Genomic DNA, 14646 nt, shown 5'->3' on the forward strand with positions numbered 1-14646 from the left:
ATGACACTTCAGAAATTGGGGATGGAGTCAAAGAGAAGTGAGATATCAAAAGAGAAAGGAGAAGGGAAGGAGAAAAGATGGAGAGATAAAAAACAAAGAGAGAAATGAACACCGAAGGAGGGAAAGAGACAAGGAGGAGGACTACAGAAAACTCAGGGGTGCAGGGAGACCAACCATTAGCATAGATAGCATCTTTAAATCATTTACAAGGGGCTGGCTGCAGCATGGTCTGGCCTATGACAACAGGCCAGGTAGACCAGTTGACACAGATGAATCCACTTAACTGCCCATCTTAGAAACTACTCGGAGCTGTTCCTTCTGTCAATGTCACCAACTGTGTGGCTCTTATCAAGAGCCTGCATCTGCTCCCACCCAGAGTGGTATGCTCCCTTCTCCTTTTAAAAATCAAAACTCAATTGCCATTACTCATTCTGACGACATTTCTCACCCATCTCCCTACTACCTTCTGAGTCATGATCTTCTCACTCTCACAGGATTATAATAGGTGAAGAGGGGATTCGGAAAACTAAAAACTTATAGCCAACCAGAAGGAGTTTGTAGAGGAACGATGAACTGAAGCTTCAGATGTTTTATTGTTTTGTTTTATCGCCTCTGCTAACAAGAATAAGGGGTGGGGAGGCTAAGTTGGCCTTTAAAATTCACAAGCATAATTAAGCAATAAAACTGCACATTAACAGAATTGAAGCGTTCCAGTTACCTTGACTCTCATGGCTGCTCCTGGTATCCGCAGGAGGCCCTCAGTTTCCAGACTGCCTTCTTCAATGCAAGAAATCAGCTGTGGAGAAGCCAAGAAACATTTTGATCTCGGTCTTCGTTAACAGGTAGAGTTTAACATCTGTCCCCCATTGCAAAGCTGATTCCGATGGCATGCAAAGTGGGTTTGATGAGGTTTAGAGTGGTGTGGGACCAGCATCTTCAAAACTACACAGGTAGAAACTAGAGTTGCAATTTGAAAAGGTTTGTCTTTTTCTCCTTTGTAAAAGAAATGTATAATTTCACACGACAGCTGGGCCTCTCCACAGGATCAGAGAAAAGATGTTCTCTGTGCAAAAGCAACTCAGAACACCACTCTGCGTTTTCCAGCAACATGCATTGTACAATCAAAGAAATGTCATGCAATTCCAGTAGTTGCACATTTATATACTGTATTTAATTGGTTTCAGGAAACAATATTTTTATGGGAAAAAGAACTGTTACTAATATTCATTTGAGGCTTCTGATGGCAAGCTTAAAGAAAAATGCTTTCAAAGAGGGCTTCTGAGTAATACTAATACTCAACGAATGGGCACGAACCTAGCTCTACGACTCCACTAAAATAAATTAAATTAAAATTAAAATGTAGCAGCCATGGGGCTGGAGAAATGGCTCAGTAGTTGAGTATGCACTGCTCTTTCAGAGGACTCAAATCCAGATTTCAGCTACTGTATATAGGAGGGTTCACAATTGCTTATAACTCCTGGTGGAGGGGATCACCAGGATGGCTTTGGTCTTTGTGGACGTCTCTGCATTCATATGCACATATTCCTACACAAAGACACACAATTTTAAAACTGGGTAAATATCGAAAACCGTATAATATCAGTCAAGTAGGGAATTATTACAGAGGCAAATTGTTAAAAAGCTGTGAGGAAAGTAAGAGTGGTGGGCCCCCGTCAGGGAGCATCCAGTTAGAAAACCTGGGTCACATATCCCTTGGTCAGTACATGGTGAAGCTTACTGAGAAGAGAGTATCTAGGTGCTTCTCTCCTGCAGCCCATCCCAATTTCTCAAGTCTTCTGCTTTGTGAAACTCAGACATAGGCTCCATGCACTTCCGATCTCAGTTAAATGTTCTCTTGTACACCTTGGGGCATGAAATCCCCCAGAGTACAAAAGAATATTTGATAAAGAATGTCATTTTCAGGGAAACCTCTCCCTGTGGAGTTTATCATACTCCATAGACCACATAGAGCACATTGTCACCCCTTTCACATGAGAGTGTCTGTGAGGGACAACTCTTAACATGTCTTAGCAGGCTTCCGGACCTCTGCTCCACAGGTCCCAAATCAGGTATACCAAAATCAGAACTGTGGATCCTGAAGTGTTGGTGACTTTTCCCTAACTACCCATTTTGCCCTATCCAGGGAATCCATTTCGACCAGAAAACCCACTGATAGAGAGATTCAGAGTCTCAAATTCTCCTAAGAATACATTATTGGGTGAGGCATCACTGACCAGTCAAGGAAGTACATCAATTTTTAAAGTTCCAATTTTCCTAGACCACATCTTTCCAGGACTACTGCAGAGGAACTCAAAGTAAAAATAATTATGAATTATTTGAGATTAGAAGGACATCGTTCAATAAGGAATTTCATGCCAGATATTAAAATGTTTCATGTATGACCAATTTTCATTTCATTTTGCCTTATAAAATATTTGCATGTCTTATTAAAATATCCAACTGAATGCAGGTCACTGAAGTCAATTAGTTTTTAACCAGCTACGCCTTTTACTTTTATTAAGTACAGAAAAAACTTGTGGCTGTGAAACAGCTAATTGAGATTCATTTCTGAATTCTGTATTTGAATCTTTTCTTAGCGGTCTCTAGGGCTGGATCCCAACATCAAGTTATGTGTTTGCTGTCTGCAACAAAAGCATGTGTTATCTCCTACTTCTCACTTTGAAAATCATGTGTTTTAGCTACATTATTAATTAGCTACATTATTAGCTTTTCTATTAACAGGAAACATATTCCAGTTTTCTTTTAATGTTTAAGACTTACAATAGACAAAAATAACCATACATAATTATGCTATTTCGTGAAACTTGGGATTTTCATATTTTACTGATGTTCCATATATCTCAAAATATAAATCTGTATGTCTACATCTATATATACTTATGTATATGCATGTGTGTGTGTGTGTGTGTGTGTGTTGAATTATAAAATGGAAATAAAATCAGTCTCTTTAGGTACAACACTGAATTGGGGGATCATCGGGACAACAACAACATTGGATTTAAAAATTTCATCAGGAAATGCACTTTTTCCAGAAAGCGAACACTTTTCTTCTAAAAAAAAAAAAAAAGTACCATTAAAATGAACCACTGCCCATGACTAAAACAAACCACTGTGTGCCTCTGAGGGGTGAGGGAGGAAAGGACAGGTGAAGTAGAAGATGAAATTAACTGAGATAAGATGAGCTTTGGTTCATGTCACCTGTTCAACATTGTCCCTTCAACATTAAGGATGAAGACTTTGGAGCCTGGGAGTGGAAAGTTTCTCTAAATCGGGTGTTTTCTTTTCCCCCCTTTTACAAAGTTGAAGGGCAGACAACAAGCTGTGGGCCCATAATCAAAAAGTGCTTCTCGGGGTTGGGGATTTAGCTCAGTGGTAGAGCACTTGCCTAGGAAGCGCAAGGCCCTGGGTTCGGTCCCCAGCTCTGGAAAAAAAAAGAAGCAAAAAAAAAAAAAAAAAAAAAAAAAAAAAAGTGCTTCTCACGACACATCCCTCTGTGCATTTATCAAAACACAATGCAAAGGCAGACTGGTGAAAACTGCCTACCAGTCAAGTCTTCAACTGCCCCTCTATTTTTAATGTGAACAAAACTGAAATACTAATCTCAAAATAGTAGGCTGCTGGTGTCTCTAAAGTCTTAAAAACTAAGTCGAATCAAAATTTCACAGAGAGGAGAAAAGATTTTGGTTTTTGGGAAAGACCGCAGTCAGTATTCAGCAGCCTACTTGATACAGACTGAAGATTTGCTGGACCTAATATGAATCTAAATTCAACAGACTTCTCCATGTCATGTGGAGCTGTGTTGCCCATCTGGTTAGCATTGTAGTGCACAGAGGTTCAGTCAAACAATAGTCTAGAGGCTTGAATGACGGTGTCTTTCTAGAAGGGACCAACATATGAATTGCAGGGTTTAAGGCATGCAGGTCACCCTCTGTGGAATGGTGAGCCTCCTCCCATCAGGTGAAGACGCAAAGGCAAAGCCAGAGGTTTGCAAAGAAACTTTCTTCCTCAGGACTGCAGCATCAACTTTTGCTCCAAGGGCTCCCCTGGTCTTCTTTCCACATCATCAGACTTGCTGGAACCCATTAGCTGCATGAACAAAATCATTAAAAGAAACCTCCCCACACAGATATAGGTATAGATAGAAACATGGGTATAGGTGTTAAGTAGAGCTAGGGACATAGAGGTTCTATTGATTCTAGAGGACTTGACCTGAGGAAGATACTATGGAGCTAAAGCTTTAGACTCCATCTTTGTATAGCAACTCTGTCCTTTCAATTAAAAAAAAAAAAGCAACGGGATGTGTAGTGTCTATTTTTTTATCTTATCTGAATAACTGTTACGAACTATTAATACACATACAGGTTCAACAGGCCATGATAGAATAAGTCTACAGAGAACGCATCAAGAGACGTGTTAGATACAAGCTTGGATGCAGGGACATGTGGGTGTAGACAGATATAGACAGACATAGCCATAGGCACAGGCATAGACATAGGTGTAGGAGTAGACACAGACTGTATTGATTCGGCAGGATTTGACGTAAGGTAGATACTGCTATAGAATTCCTCTTTGTGTAGCAACTCCATCTTTTCAACATAGGAAAAACAATGGATAAAGGGCAAGAGTGGGCTAGCAGTGGCTCACACGGGTAGTAACTGATGGAGAACAGAACTGTGAGCACCAAATAGACCAAGCCTTAGGATTGGCTGAGTAATCCAAGTAAAAACCCATACACATACACGTATGTCTACTGGGCTGAGACATTACAAAAACCTATACACTGGGGCCAGTGCAGAGGATCTAGATCTTGGGGAAGTCCATGGATGTTTGGCCTGCATTCCTTCCTGTGTTTTCTTAGATGTTATCAAATGTAATCTGTTTTGCATAATGATGGCTTAGAGGTTGAGCTGAAATTCTTTTTATTGCTACAGATAATCCTTTTATGAATAACTGAGTGGCGACTCCAGAAACAGCTTTATAGTTTAGCAATCATTTTCTAATTCTACTTTATGGTTTCTTTGCCTACTCTGCACGTAGGCGCTGCTAAATTAAGTTGGACATCCCTACTGCAAATCAGAAAGCTTGAGAAATACATACACGCATGAAATATTCATGAGGATTCAATTCTCTAGGAATTTATACACTGTTCCTGCTCCTATGTATTATGGAATTGAAATCTCAATTACACAAAGGCAGCTAATATAGGACAGGAAAATGATACCAGGTAATCATAGTTACAGTGATATCACAGAAAGCATCACCATAAGATAAAAGTTATGAGCCCTTGAAATAAATTTGCTTCCTGAATAGAAAATCAAAGTATAAAGTAAAACAGCATACCAATTGGAAAACTGTATTATAGCAGCCTGAGTGTAAAAGGCCACTATTAGCCTAAGAATGTTCATGTAGCCTGGTCAGTTCAGGCCTACTTACTTTTTGAAAGATCAAGGGTATTCGCGTTCCAGGCACTTTTCTTTGATCTTGTTCTAACAATATAGTTAAAGGAATACCAAAAAGACCAGAGTCTGCAACGAGAAAACAAAAGCCCATCACTTCCATCAACCAGTAATAAAGACTGAAAAGGTGAGATTTCTTACATTGTCGTTTATGGATCTTATTATTATACTAAGGGGGTGACACCAGGAAGCCACTGGGTAGACACATGCCAAAACAGCCAAATCATGGCTCTACCCTCTAAAACAATCCAGCAGGGCTAGATATCTGAACAAATGATTGCAAATCATCCCCGAAATAATCCCTGAGAGAGCCAACTGACGCATCACACAAACATACTAGTGTCAGGACATAGAAACTAGGCAAAGATGAGGTACAGTCAAATTCGAACTCCTAATGTCTAATCAAACACCAGTCATCAACACCTGCCTTTACTGAATGGACATTGAACGCTTCCCAATCCAATTACATATAATTACTTGCTTTCTGAGAATTCAGCTAGTTTTACAATCCTACTCTAGAAATGTGTCTTCCAAAAATGTAGTAGGTATCTAGCATTGTTACATTTAAATTCTTTGAGCTCACTATCTATATGTCTGTCTGTCTGTCTCTCTCTCTCTCACTTTGTGTGTGTGTGTGTGTGTGTGTAAAGATGGGTAATAGTTATACATTTTCCAAATTCATCTCTTTTGCCTTTGCCTTAAGTTTCAAATGAGCATAACTCCTACCTACACAACCTTCTTCTGGGCTGAGGGTTACCACACATGTGAGAACTCTGCTCTGTCCTTTAGAAATGACAAAATCAAGAAACAACATTCATCTGTGGGGGCAAGCAGAAGGGCTCACCTGTGGTATGAGGGCAGACACTGGACATGGAGAAGCCATTTGAAGAATAACAGGGAACCTTTTGGCCTGAGCCTCAAGCAGAGAATTAGTCTCAAGGACTCAGAGCACCCAGAGTGTATCTTGGATAAGCCCTATATGTATTTTAAAAAACTACGAATTTCCTGGGTTTTCATTAAAAGGTTGTCAGATTTTTAAGAACATTTTAATAATTCCCTCTCCAACATATAAAGAAACCCAAACATAAGAAAATTATATAAACAAACAAATAACAACAAATACCTCTGTAAGCCCCTTTAAAATCTTGGGCATGCAGCCATAGCCTTTCAAACTGCACTACGACTTTATAATTGGAGAGCACGTCATAATGAGTTTTGAATGGAGCATTTGAAGTCTTCCTTCTCCACCAGGACTTAGGGGAAACCAGAAATAACCACTGAACTTAGAAATTCACCACTGCAAGCCTCACGCTAAAATGCTCCCGAGAGCTGAGCAGAGAACAAAGTCTTTACAGTCTACCTTGACAGAGACACAGGAAAGGCAGAAACGGTACGCTTCTTCCCTTCAGAGAGACTATCTCTACAACCCAAAGCAGGTACATACTTGTCTTGGCTCACGTTACCATAGCAACTCAATAATCTTCATTCCCAGTGCCTCTTTAGGAGGCACCTGTAAGGTTAAACTAGAGAACAGAGATGCCCAAGCAGGAAAAGCTTAGTCAGTAGAAAATTACCCGGATTTCCAGACCGAGAAAAGAAGAGAATAGTAAAAAGGTATCTGTTCTTTATCGTGCTATCAGAATTAGTCTGTGGCTATATTAGATTAAGAATGCGGCTTGCAAAATCGAGATGGCACGTGAAGAATGCAAACAACGCGCTGGCACTGAATTCACAATGGCAAAGGTCAAAGGGCTTGCCGCGCAAGTCAGGAAACCAGAGTTCGATCCCTGGGAGGAGAACTGACTCACAAGAACTGGTCTCTGCCCTTCAGATGCACACACTGCAGGGCTGGCTTGCCCACATGCACATTATAAGCACAAAAATCAAGAAGACAAACTTAAATGTTAAAACAGAGTGTGAGTGAACACAGGGGCAGATTGTTGACTGTCCCTACTTCATCATGGAGTAGCGAAAGCAACCATTCAAGAGCGACCTCCTGAAAGCCATTCTCTAAGATCTGCTTGTGAAAATAAACAGGTTTACCAAAGGCTTCTTTCTCAAGCCTACAGAATTTTCTGAAGAGGAAATTTATCATGAGCATGATAATTCCTTGAATAGCAATTCCTTTTTCTGGGAATTAAAGTTTTTGGTTGTATGTTTTCTGTTTATCGGTTTGTAAAAAGCAAGTGAGAATTTGAACTCCAGATGTATTCAAGTCTCAAGTTTATGTGGTTGGTGTTCCATCGGACCACCAAGAATACCACCCAAGACCCAAGTTCATTTTTGCGGCATAGGAAGCAACTCTAACTTTACCTCTGGTTTTGATTTTCACAGCTTTCTGTTGTTTGAGCTCCACACCCAATACATCATATAGGGCAGTGAGTTCGATCAGGGATAGATAGCAAACTTTCTTCATGTCTTGAGGTGCCAAGTCTCCAATCCTTGTTGTACCTGTTTTATCTTTAGGCAGTCTGAAACTCTAAAAAAAAAAAATAATAATAATAATTAAAATAATAAAGATTATCAATATCTATCTCTTGTACTTTCTGTAATGAAAGCATTCTGAGTATGGCAAGAAATGATACTCCGGTGTCAGGCAGGGAACAAAGAGAATGTACAAAGAGCAAGTTAGATGACCTGCCAAAAATAAATAGGAGGAAGAGAAAGAAAAGTTGTGTCCATGAGGATGGCTTAGGATGGTCCAGGTACTCCCAACGTGCATGATGTTCTCTTAATTGTCATTAAGAACCAGTAAGATCAGCAAAGAGAATCTAGCCACCATTAGAGGAGTGAGAGAGGCTGGAATTTAGAGTCAGAGGGTCATCAGTTATCTAGTTATTGATTAGCTGTGGGACTGGGCAACTGAAGAACGGTTCTTTCTGTTAATTAGGATGAGAAAGGGAAAGGGGGAAGGGAGAAAGAGAAGGTCTCCAACATTCAAGAAGTTGTTGTGAGGTTTTAATGGGAAATACAGCTAAACTGCTGTTGTATCTGCCATTATTACTGCTTTACTGTTGAGTATATGTGGATCAAGATGCTACCCAGGACCACAGGTCTATAAGTGGAGACTTGGCTGTTTTGTGTGCCTTCCTCAAAGTTTCTCTCTTAATGACTCACATTCTTTTATCATTAAAAACATTAAATATGGGGTTGGGGATTTAGCTCAGTGGTAGAGCACTTGCCTAGGAAGCGCAAGGCCCTGGGTTCGGTCCCCAGCTCTGAAAAAAAAGAACCAAAAAAAAAAAAAAAAAAACATTAAATATAAGAAAACAAGACAAAATAAATGAACACATTTCTGTACCATATTTAATACAAATTACAGTCTCACTGTGTTCACTGAATAAAACAATGATCATTCTCTAGTAGTTTAATTAAAAGAACATGATATCAAGAGTGTTTTGTGGAGGCAGGGGATTGCCCTGAATTCCTTGAGTCGCTAGGGACAGTAACAGATTCCCTCTGAAGTACTCGTACTCCAAGTGTGGCCAAGAGAACCTTGTGGGTATCAGTTAGTCCAAGAGGCCAAGCTTATAAACCCCAAATTAACCTTAATAATATAGCAAGTTATATTTTCTTTCTTTGCCATGCCAATTCTCTCATGGGTGTACAGAGTTTTCCAGAAGTAAATGACATATATATTTCAACAGACAAAATACAAAAAGAGTTGTTTCTGCTTTTAAAAAGGTATTCATGTCAATAATAGTTAATGATAATGTCTTATTTTAATTTTTTAACTGAAGATGTTTTTTGGTGTTAGAAATCAAATAAATGTTTTTGTTTTTGTTTGTTTTTTGCATAGTGACAATCAAACTAGCATCTTGTTCATTCTTGGCAAGAAGCCTATGTTCACCCAACAGTCTCTTACTGCGATAAAACTCCACAGTCAAATTTTAATTTCTGATATAATAAATATCCAGAATGGCAGACATAATGGTAGACATTTTTAATCCTAGTGCTCAAAAAGGCTAAGGCCGGAGGATTGCTGTGGGTTTGGAAACAATATGGGTTACATATAATGATTTCAGGGTAGCCTAGCTATAGAGTAAGACTCTGTCTTAGTTACATACATCAATAGGTTAATTAATACATACAAAGATTTTTGAGGCCTTAGATCATCTTAAGACCATAGTGGAACTAGGAGGCCATGAATGTTTGAGCGACCATTTCCTAGAAGAACACAAAGCAATTGTTACATCAGAAACTTTGGGAAATTAGGTAGTCATTCAAGTACCCTCAACTCCAGGGGGCTTGAGTGTCCACCAAAAAAGAAAATGTCTTTCTGACCTTCTGGCAATCCATTCTTTTCCTCTGAGAATACTAAACAGAACAATAAGGGTATCCGAGAAGGTGGAGTCTAAGAACATTTTACGTATTCATTCATGTGACCTCTGTGGTGAATACAGAGTGGAGAATGGGGAGCTACAGCAGGGGGTATGTCCTGTCTCCACACCCTACTGGCTGCATTAGGGTTTCATCTCTGTGGCAAATTGTTTGGAAAATATAACTTAAGGGGGAATGTGTATTTTGATCATGGTTTCAGTCCATGGCAGTAAGGAAGGAGAGCAATGGTGGTCAAACTCATCTCCTAGTGGCCAGGAAACAGAAGGAGGGAAGAAGAAAGGAAAGAAGGGTAGACAGATTGAAGGGGAGTGGATATACTAGGGGTAATGGGGTGGAGGAGGGAGGGAGGGAAGGAGGGAGGGAGGGAGGGAGGGAGAGAGAGAGAGAGAGAGAGAGAGAGAGAGAGAGAGAGAGAACACATATAAACATAAGGCTGTCATCTATTTCTTATTCCTTTATTGGTAAAATGTAGAAATACCACAGATTCTATCACCCAGCCTCACAGGTAGAGTGGCACATGTAAGCATTCAGAAAGCATTAAGTACACATGTATGTATGTATACACACACACACACACACACACTATATATATATATATACACACTAAATATATATATACATATATATACTAAATATATATACTAAATATATATATTTATATTTATATTTATATTTGCACCAAATATATGGGGTTTTTGAGACATGGTCTCTCATATAGCCAAAGTTGTCTTCAAATTTCCCATAGAGCTAAGACTGGTCTTTAACTGAATTCCCCTGACCTTCTCCATCAAAATGCTGAGATGCAGAACTGTGCCCCCCATGCCTAGTCTATTACTCTATTTTTTTTCCAGTGAATTTTAAAAATCATTATAATTTTTTTCTTTAGTTTGCTTTTCCCTGCATGGTATGGCCAGGGAAGAAAAAAAATTTAGATTGATACTCATAATTGTTAAATGGTATCTCACTATATCCTACAGAAAGTTCCACTAGACTAAGAAGGGGGCATATTATAGGTTGGGAACTAGGCTTTTAAGATTTGAGCATGGTCACATAGACAACGGCATCATCCTCTGACTGCCCTATCAGGCAACACTGCTGTTCAGTTCTACACTTCCGCATCCACCAGGCAGGCAGGCAATGGTCTAATGGATGGAGCGAGCCCCTTGAAAGCAGGGCTACATCCTGCTCACCTCTCCAGCCCCAGTGTCTTTGCCTTCATATGCTTAAGGTGCTCTGCCGGAGTCCAGTGAAGGAAAGCAGACACACCCAACACAGACCGGATGGGTTTGTTTGTTTGTTTGTTTGTTTGTTTTGCTTTGTTTGAGACAGAGTCTCCTTGCAGCCCAGACAGAACACCTCCTGCCTCCACCTGCCCAGGACTAGGATTTCAGCTGTGCCCCTGTACCCTGCATTCACTTCTCTCGTGTTCCGTATTGCCTGAGGATCTGTCACATTTCCTAAGCTTTCATTTGTTAAATGCAATGTTGGGACTTGCATGTGCTGGGCAAACACCTGTCCCTGAGCTACATCAGCACCCACAAAAAGCACACCCCATTTCTCTCACGCATGGCCCTGTGCTTCTGCTCATGACTGTGCTTTCAGACCAGCTGAACCATTTACATGTTTTAAAAAAAAAAAAACAGCTAAAGTGTTTCATTAAAATCACTTGCTTTGGGTCTAATAAGCCATGTAATATAATTACATAAAGTATTACCCAAGGTAAATGTTTAGAGAAACCTGAAATATTATTAGTACAAACATTTCATTTACCTAGCAATATATGTCACTGGCTTGTTTATTTATTTATTTAAACATTGTGCTTAATAAAGGAGTTGGCTGTTTATCCCAATGTTTAATTCATAGCAGCTGCTTTAAATATTTATGAAGTTTCCTGTCATTTCATTTGTGTATTTGTGTGTGTGTGTGAGTGTGAGTGTGTGTGTGTGGGGGGGGTAAACTAAATGGTACCTTTGGAATAATGTATTTTTAAATAATGTCTTATTTTAAAAAGAAATAGAAGAAAACATTTCCAGAATGCATTAAGTTTGTTAGAGCTTCTGGATAACGTAAGTAGGTAAGGTGGTTCTCCCTGACTGAACCCTTCTTTTTGGCGCTGTAAAGCATGGCAGGTATGGGGAGTGTCTTAGCCTTTAGCAGGAACACTGAACTTGACTCTTCTAACTCATCAGCCACTCCCACCCTCTAGCTTCAGGTTGGAAATTGAGAGCAGAACTTGCTCACAGAGCCAGGCCCCAGCATGCTCCATTGTCTAACTCATTTGCACATTTAAAATCTAGTATCTGCCTCACAAAGGTCACTCAGGGGATGAGAGACAAGTATCACCACTGGACATGTAGCTGAGTTTGCAAACAGCTGCACCTTGATATTAAATGCGATCTCCAAGTGTAAGGGGAGAAATGTGAGTCTGCTGTGAGCCCATAAAGAATTTACAAAGACTGCCTACTGCTGCCTGAAAAGAGAAGGGTGAGAAATGAGGTCCCCGGAGAGCAGCTCATTATGTAAAGCCTGTGTATTTCCTGGGGAAGAGACATGTAGTGAAGAACTGGAACTTAAGGTTCTGTCTGTCTCGACACCTGTTTAGCATGGCACCAGCATAGTCACTCCGACCGTGTTAAGGACTCGTGGGACCTATACTGCATGCCCACACATAGCAGGCATTTCTGAACCATGCTTACGGAGATGAACGGGTGCACGCAAGGTGAAATCCATATGCGGAGATGATTGACAGTCACCACAAGTGTCGTACTGATCATGGAAAAGGCGCTTTCAAATCTTTGATACACTGGGTTCAGAGGCCAGCAAAGCTCTCACAGGACGAATGAGGGTTTCCGGAGAAGCACGAGACAGCAGAAGGGGGATAAAGAAGAGGTATTTCATAGCTCGGCACAACGGGAACACCACCAAGAAGTAGGGCAAACACAAATTAAGTGGGTGGAAAAAATAAATAAATGGGAGATGGAGTTTTGTTTCTAAAAGCCCCAAAAGGAGATTAATCACCTTTTATTTCATTATTCACAATGATTAAAAATTGGTAAAGCCTTTATTTTGTTTAATTAATCTCCCCTATGCTAGCTCTGAGGCTTTTTCTCTTCTGTGGTGAAGACTTTGCCACATGGAGAGAGTTCTACTCCTTTTAGGAGGATTGGGAGTGGGGATCATTACACCCTCTTCTGACCAGACACACACATGGTACACAAGCACTCATGTAAACAAAACACTCATCACAAAAAAGTACAAAAAATATTTAAAAATAAATAAATCCAAAGAGTTCTCTAAAAAGAGGGCCTAATCGGGGTGGTCAGTCAAAGATAGAAGCTAGAATTATTTTACTTTGATTTATATTTGCCTTTTGGGTCATACAACTATCTGATACTCTCGGAAAATAAATTATTTGAAAAGAGCCATCTTTAAATATTAAGAATAAACCAAAGCAAATTAATCCAACCATGCAGAAAATAATCTCCCTAAAAAAGCTACAGTTCGGAGCTTTACTGTATTAAGTCTCCTTTGAGATGTCTACAAGGACACAACTGGCTGGACGAGCGAACGGAAATTTAAATCTTTCTTAAGGGTTCACACACAGTGTGGCCAACTCTGGCATTTCTCATAATGTTCTGTATTAGTGCAGAATAAACAAGCCACGGTGTTTGTGTCCGTACCCATACTGTCAGCTGCCATTTCCAAAGAACTAAGCTTCTCAGCGTGGAGGAAAAGAAGATAAAAACCTATATCTCCATGAACAAGGCTCCCAAGGGAAAACCAGCCCAGGGACCTGAACCCGCCTATCATCGTTGCCAAGGCAGAGATGGCTACTTCTGCTTCACGGGACTAGGGAGAGACACTTTTAAGTCTCAAGCAGGAAATCTATTAGATAAGCACAGAGATATTGTCCCATGGTATCATTAAACGTGTATGAATTTATGGGTCAAGAGACCATTTTTATAAACACATACGGACATGAATCAGTCACTGGTAATAGATGACCAAGAAACAAAAATGAAAACTGAAAACATACATAAAAAACAACAAACCATCCCGATAATTGTTTTCTTAAAAGAAAACATCCCGGATGGAGAAGAAGAAAATATTAGAACCTCTGGGTCATTAATAAATTAATGGAGTCAGGTATGGCTCTGAACCAAAGCTTTAATTACACAAAAAGATACCCAGATATCACCAATAGAGAACATGTGACCACATATATAAAGTATCTAGAACCAATCAAACCCAGGAACCCAAATGTGATACAACTGATATCAACTAGTTTATAAGCACATAGAAGCTATGAAACTGTACTGTGGGGACAGAAGGAGTCAGAGGGCAAGACTCACCTGAATTTAACAAGGTTCCTTCAGTGAACACTGAGGGACAGGGCTGGGAGAAGGCACAGGAGGAAAAGCACTCTCTGAACAAGTGAGGGTCCAGCAGAGGCAGGGGTGTGTGTGAGGACTTGCTTGCTATCCAAGCCCCTGAAAGCTGAGATGGTGATCTTCCCAGAAAGATGGGTGGCCAGATTAGCTGCTTCAGCAAGCCCTGGGACTTGATTTAAATACCATTTACCAGCACTAACTAGGGTGAAAGAGAGATTTAAAGACTTCTAATGGGCAGTGGTGGTTCGAGCTTTAATCCTAAGACTGTGGGAGGCAGGGGCAGATGAATCTCTGAGTTTGAAGCCAGCCTGGTCTACACAGTGAGTTCCAGGATAGGCAGGGCTACACTGCGAAACAACAACAAAAAAGACTCCTAACATCTACCCTCAGGCCTCCACATGCACATGTACACACTTGTACACTGATGCACGTGCCTG

General features: G+C 40.2%; 1 protein-coding gene across 5 annotated transcripts in view; it reads right to left on the reverse strand.

Moving 5' to 3' along the window:
- The window catches only part of Arhgap18 (Rho GTPase activating protein 18), a 233047-nt gene that overhangs the window by 43031 nt on the left and 175370 nt on the right, over positions 1 to 14646 (reverse strand). For all 5 annotated transcript variants that reach the window (XM_087550197.1, XM_087550217.1, XM_087550210.1 and 2 more), the window contains 3 exon segments: positions 7791 to 7956; positions 5455 to 5546; positions 719 to 796 (listed from right to left, as the gene is read on the reverse strand). In XM_087550197.1, coding sequence (XP_087406323.1) covers positions 719 to 796; positions 5455 to 5546; positions 7791 to 7956 — 336 coding nt within the window.

Source organism: Rattus norvegicus, chromosome 1 (genome assembly GCF_021556685.1).
Source record: "Rattus norvegicus strain SHRSP/BbbUtx chromosome 1, alternate assembly SHRSP_T2T, whole genome shotgun sequence".
Classification (NCBI taxonomy): domain Eukaryota; kingdom Metazoa; phylum Chordata; class Mammalia; order Rodentia; family Muridae; genus Rattus; species Rattus norvegicus.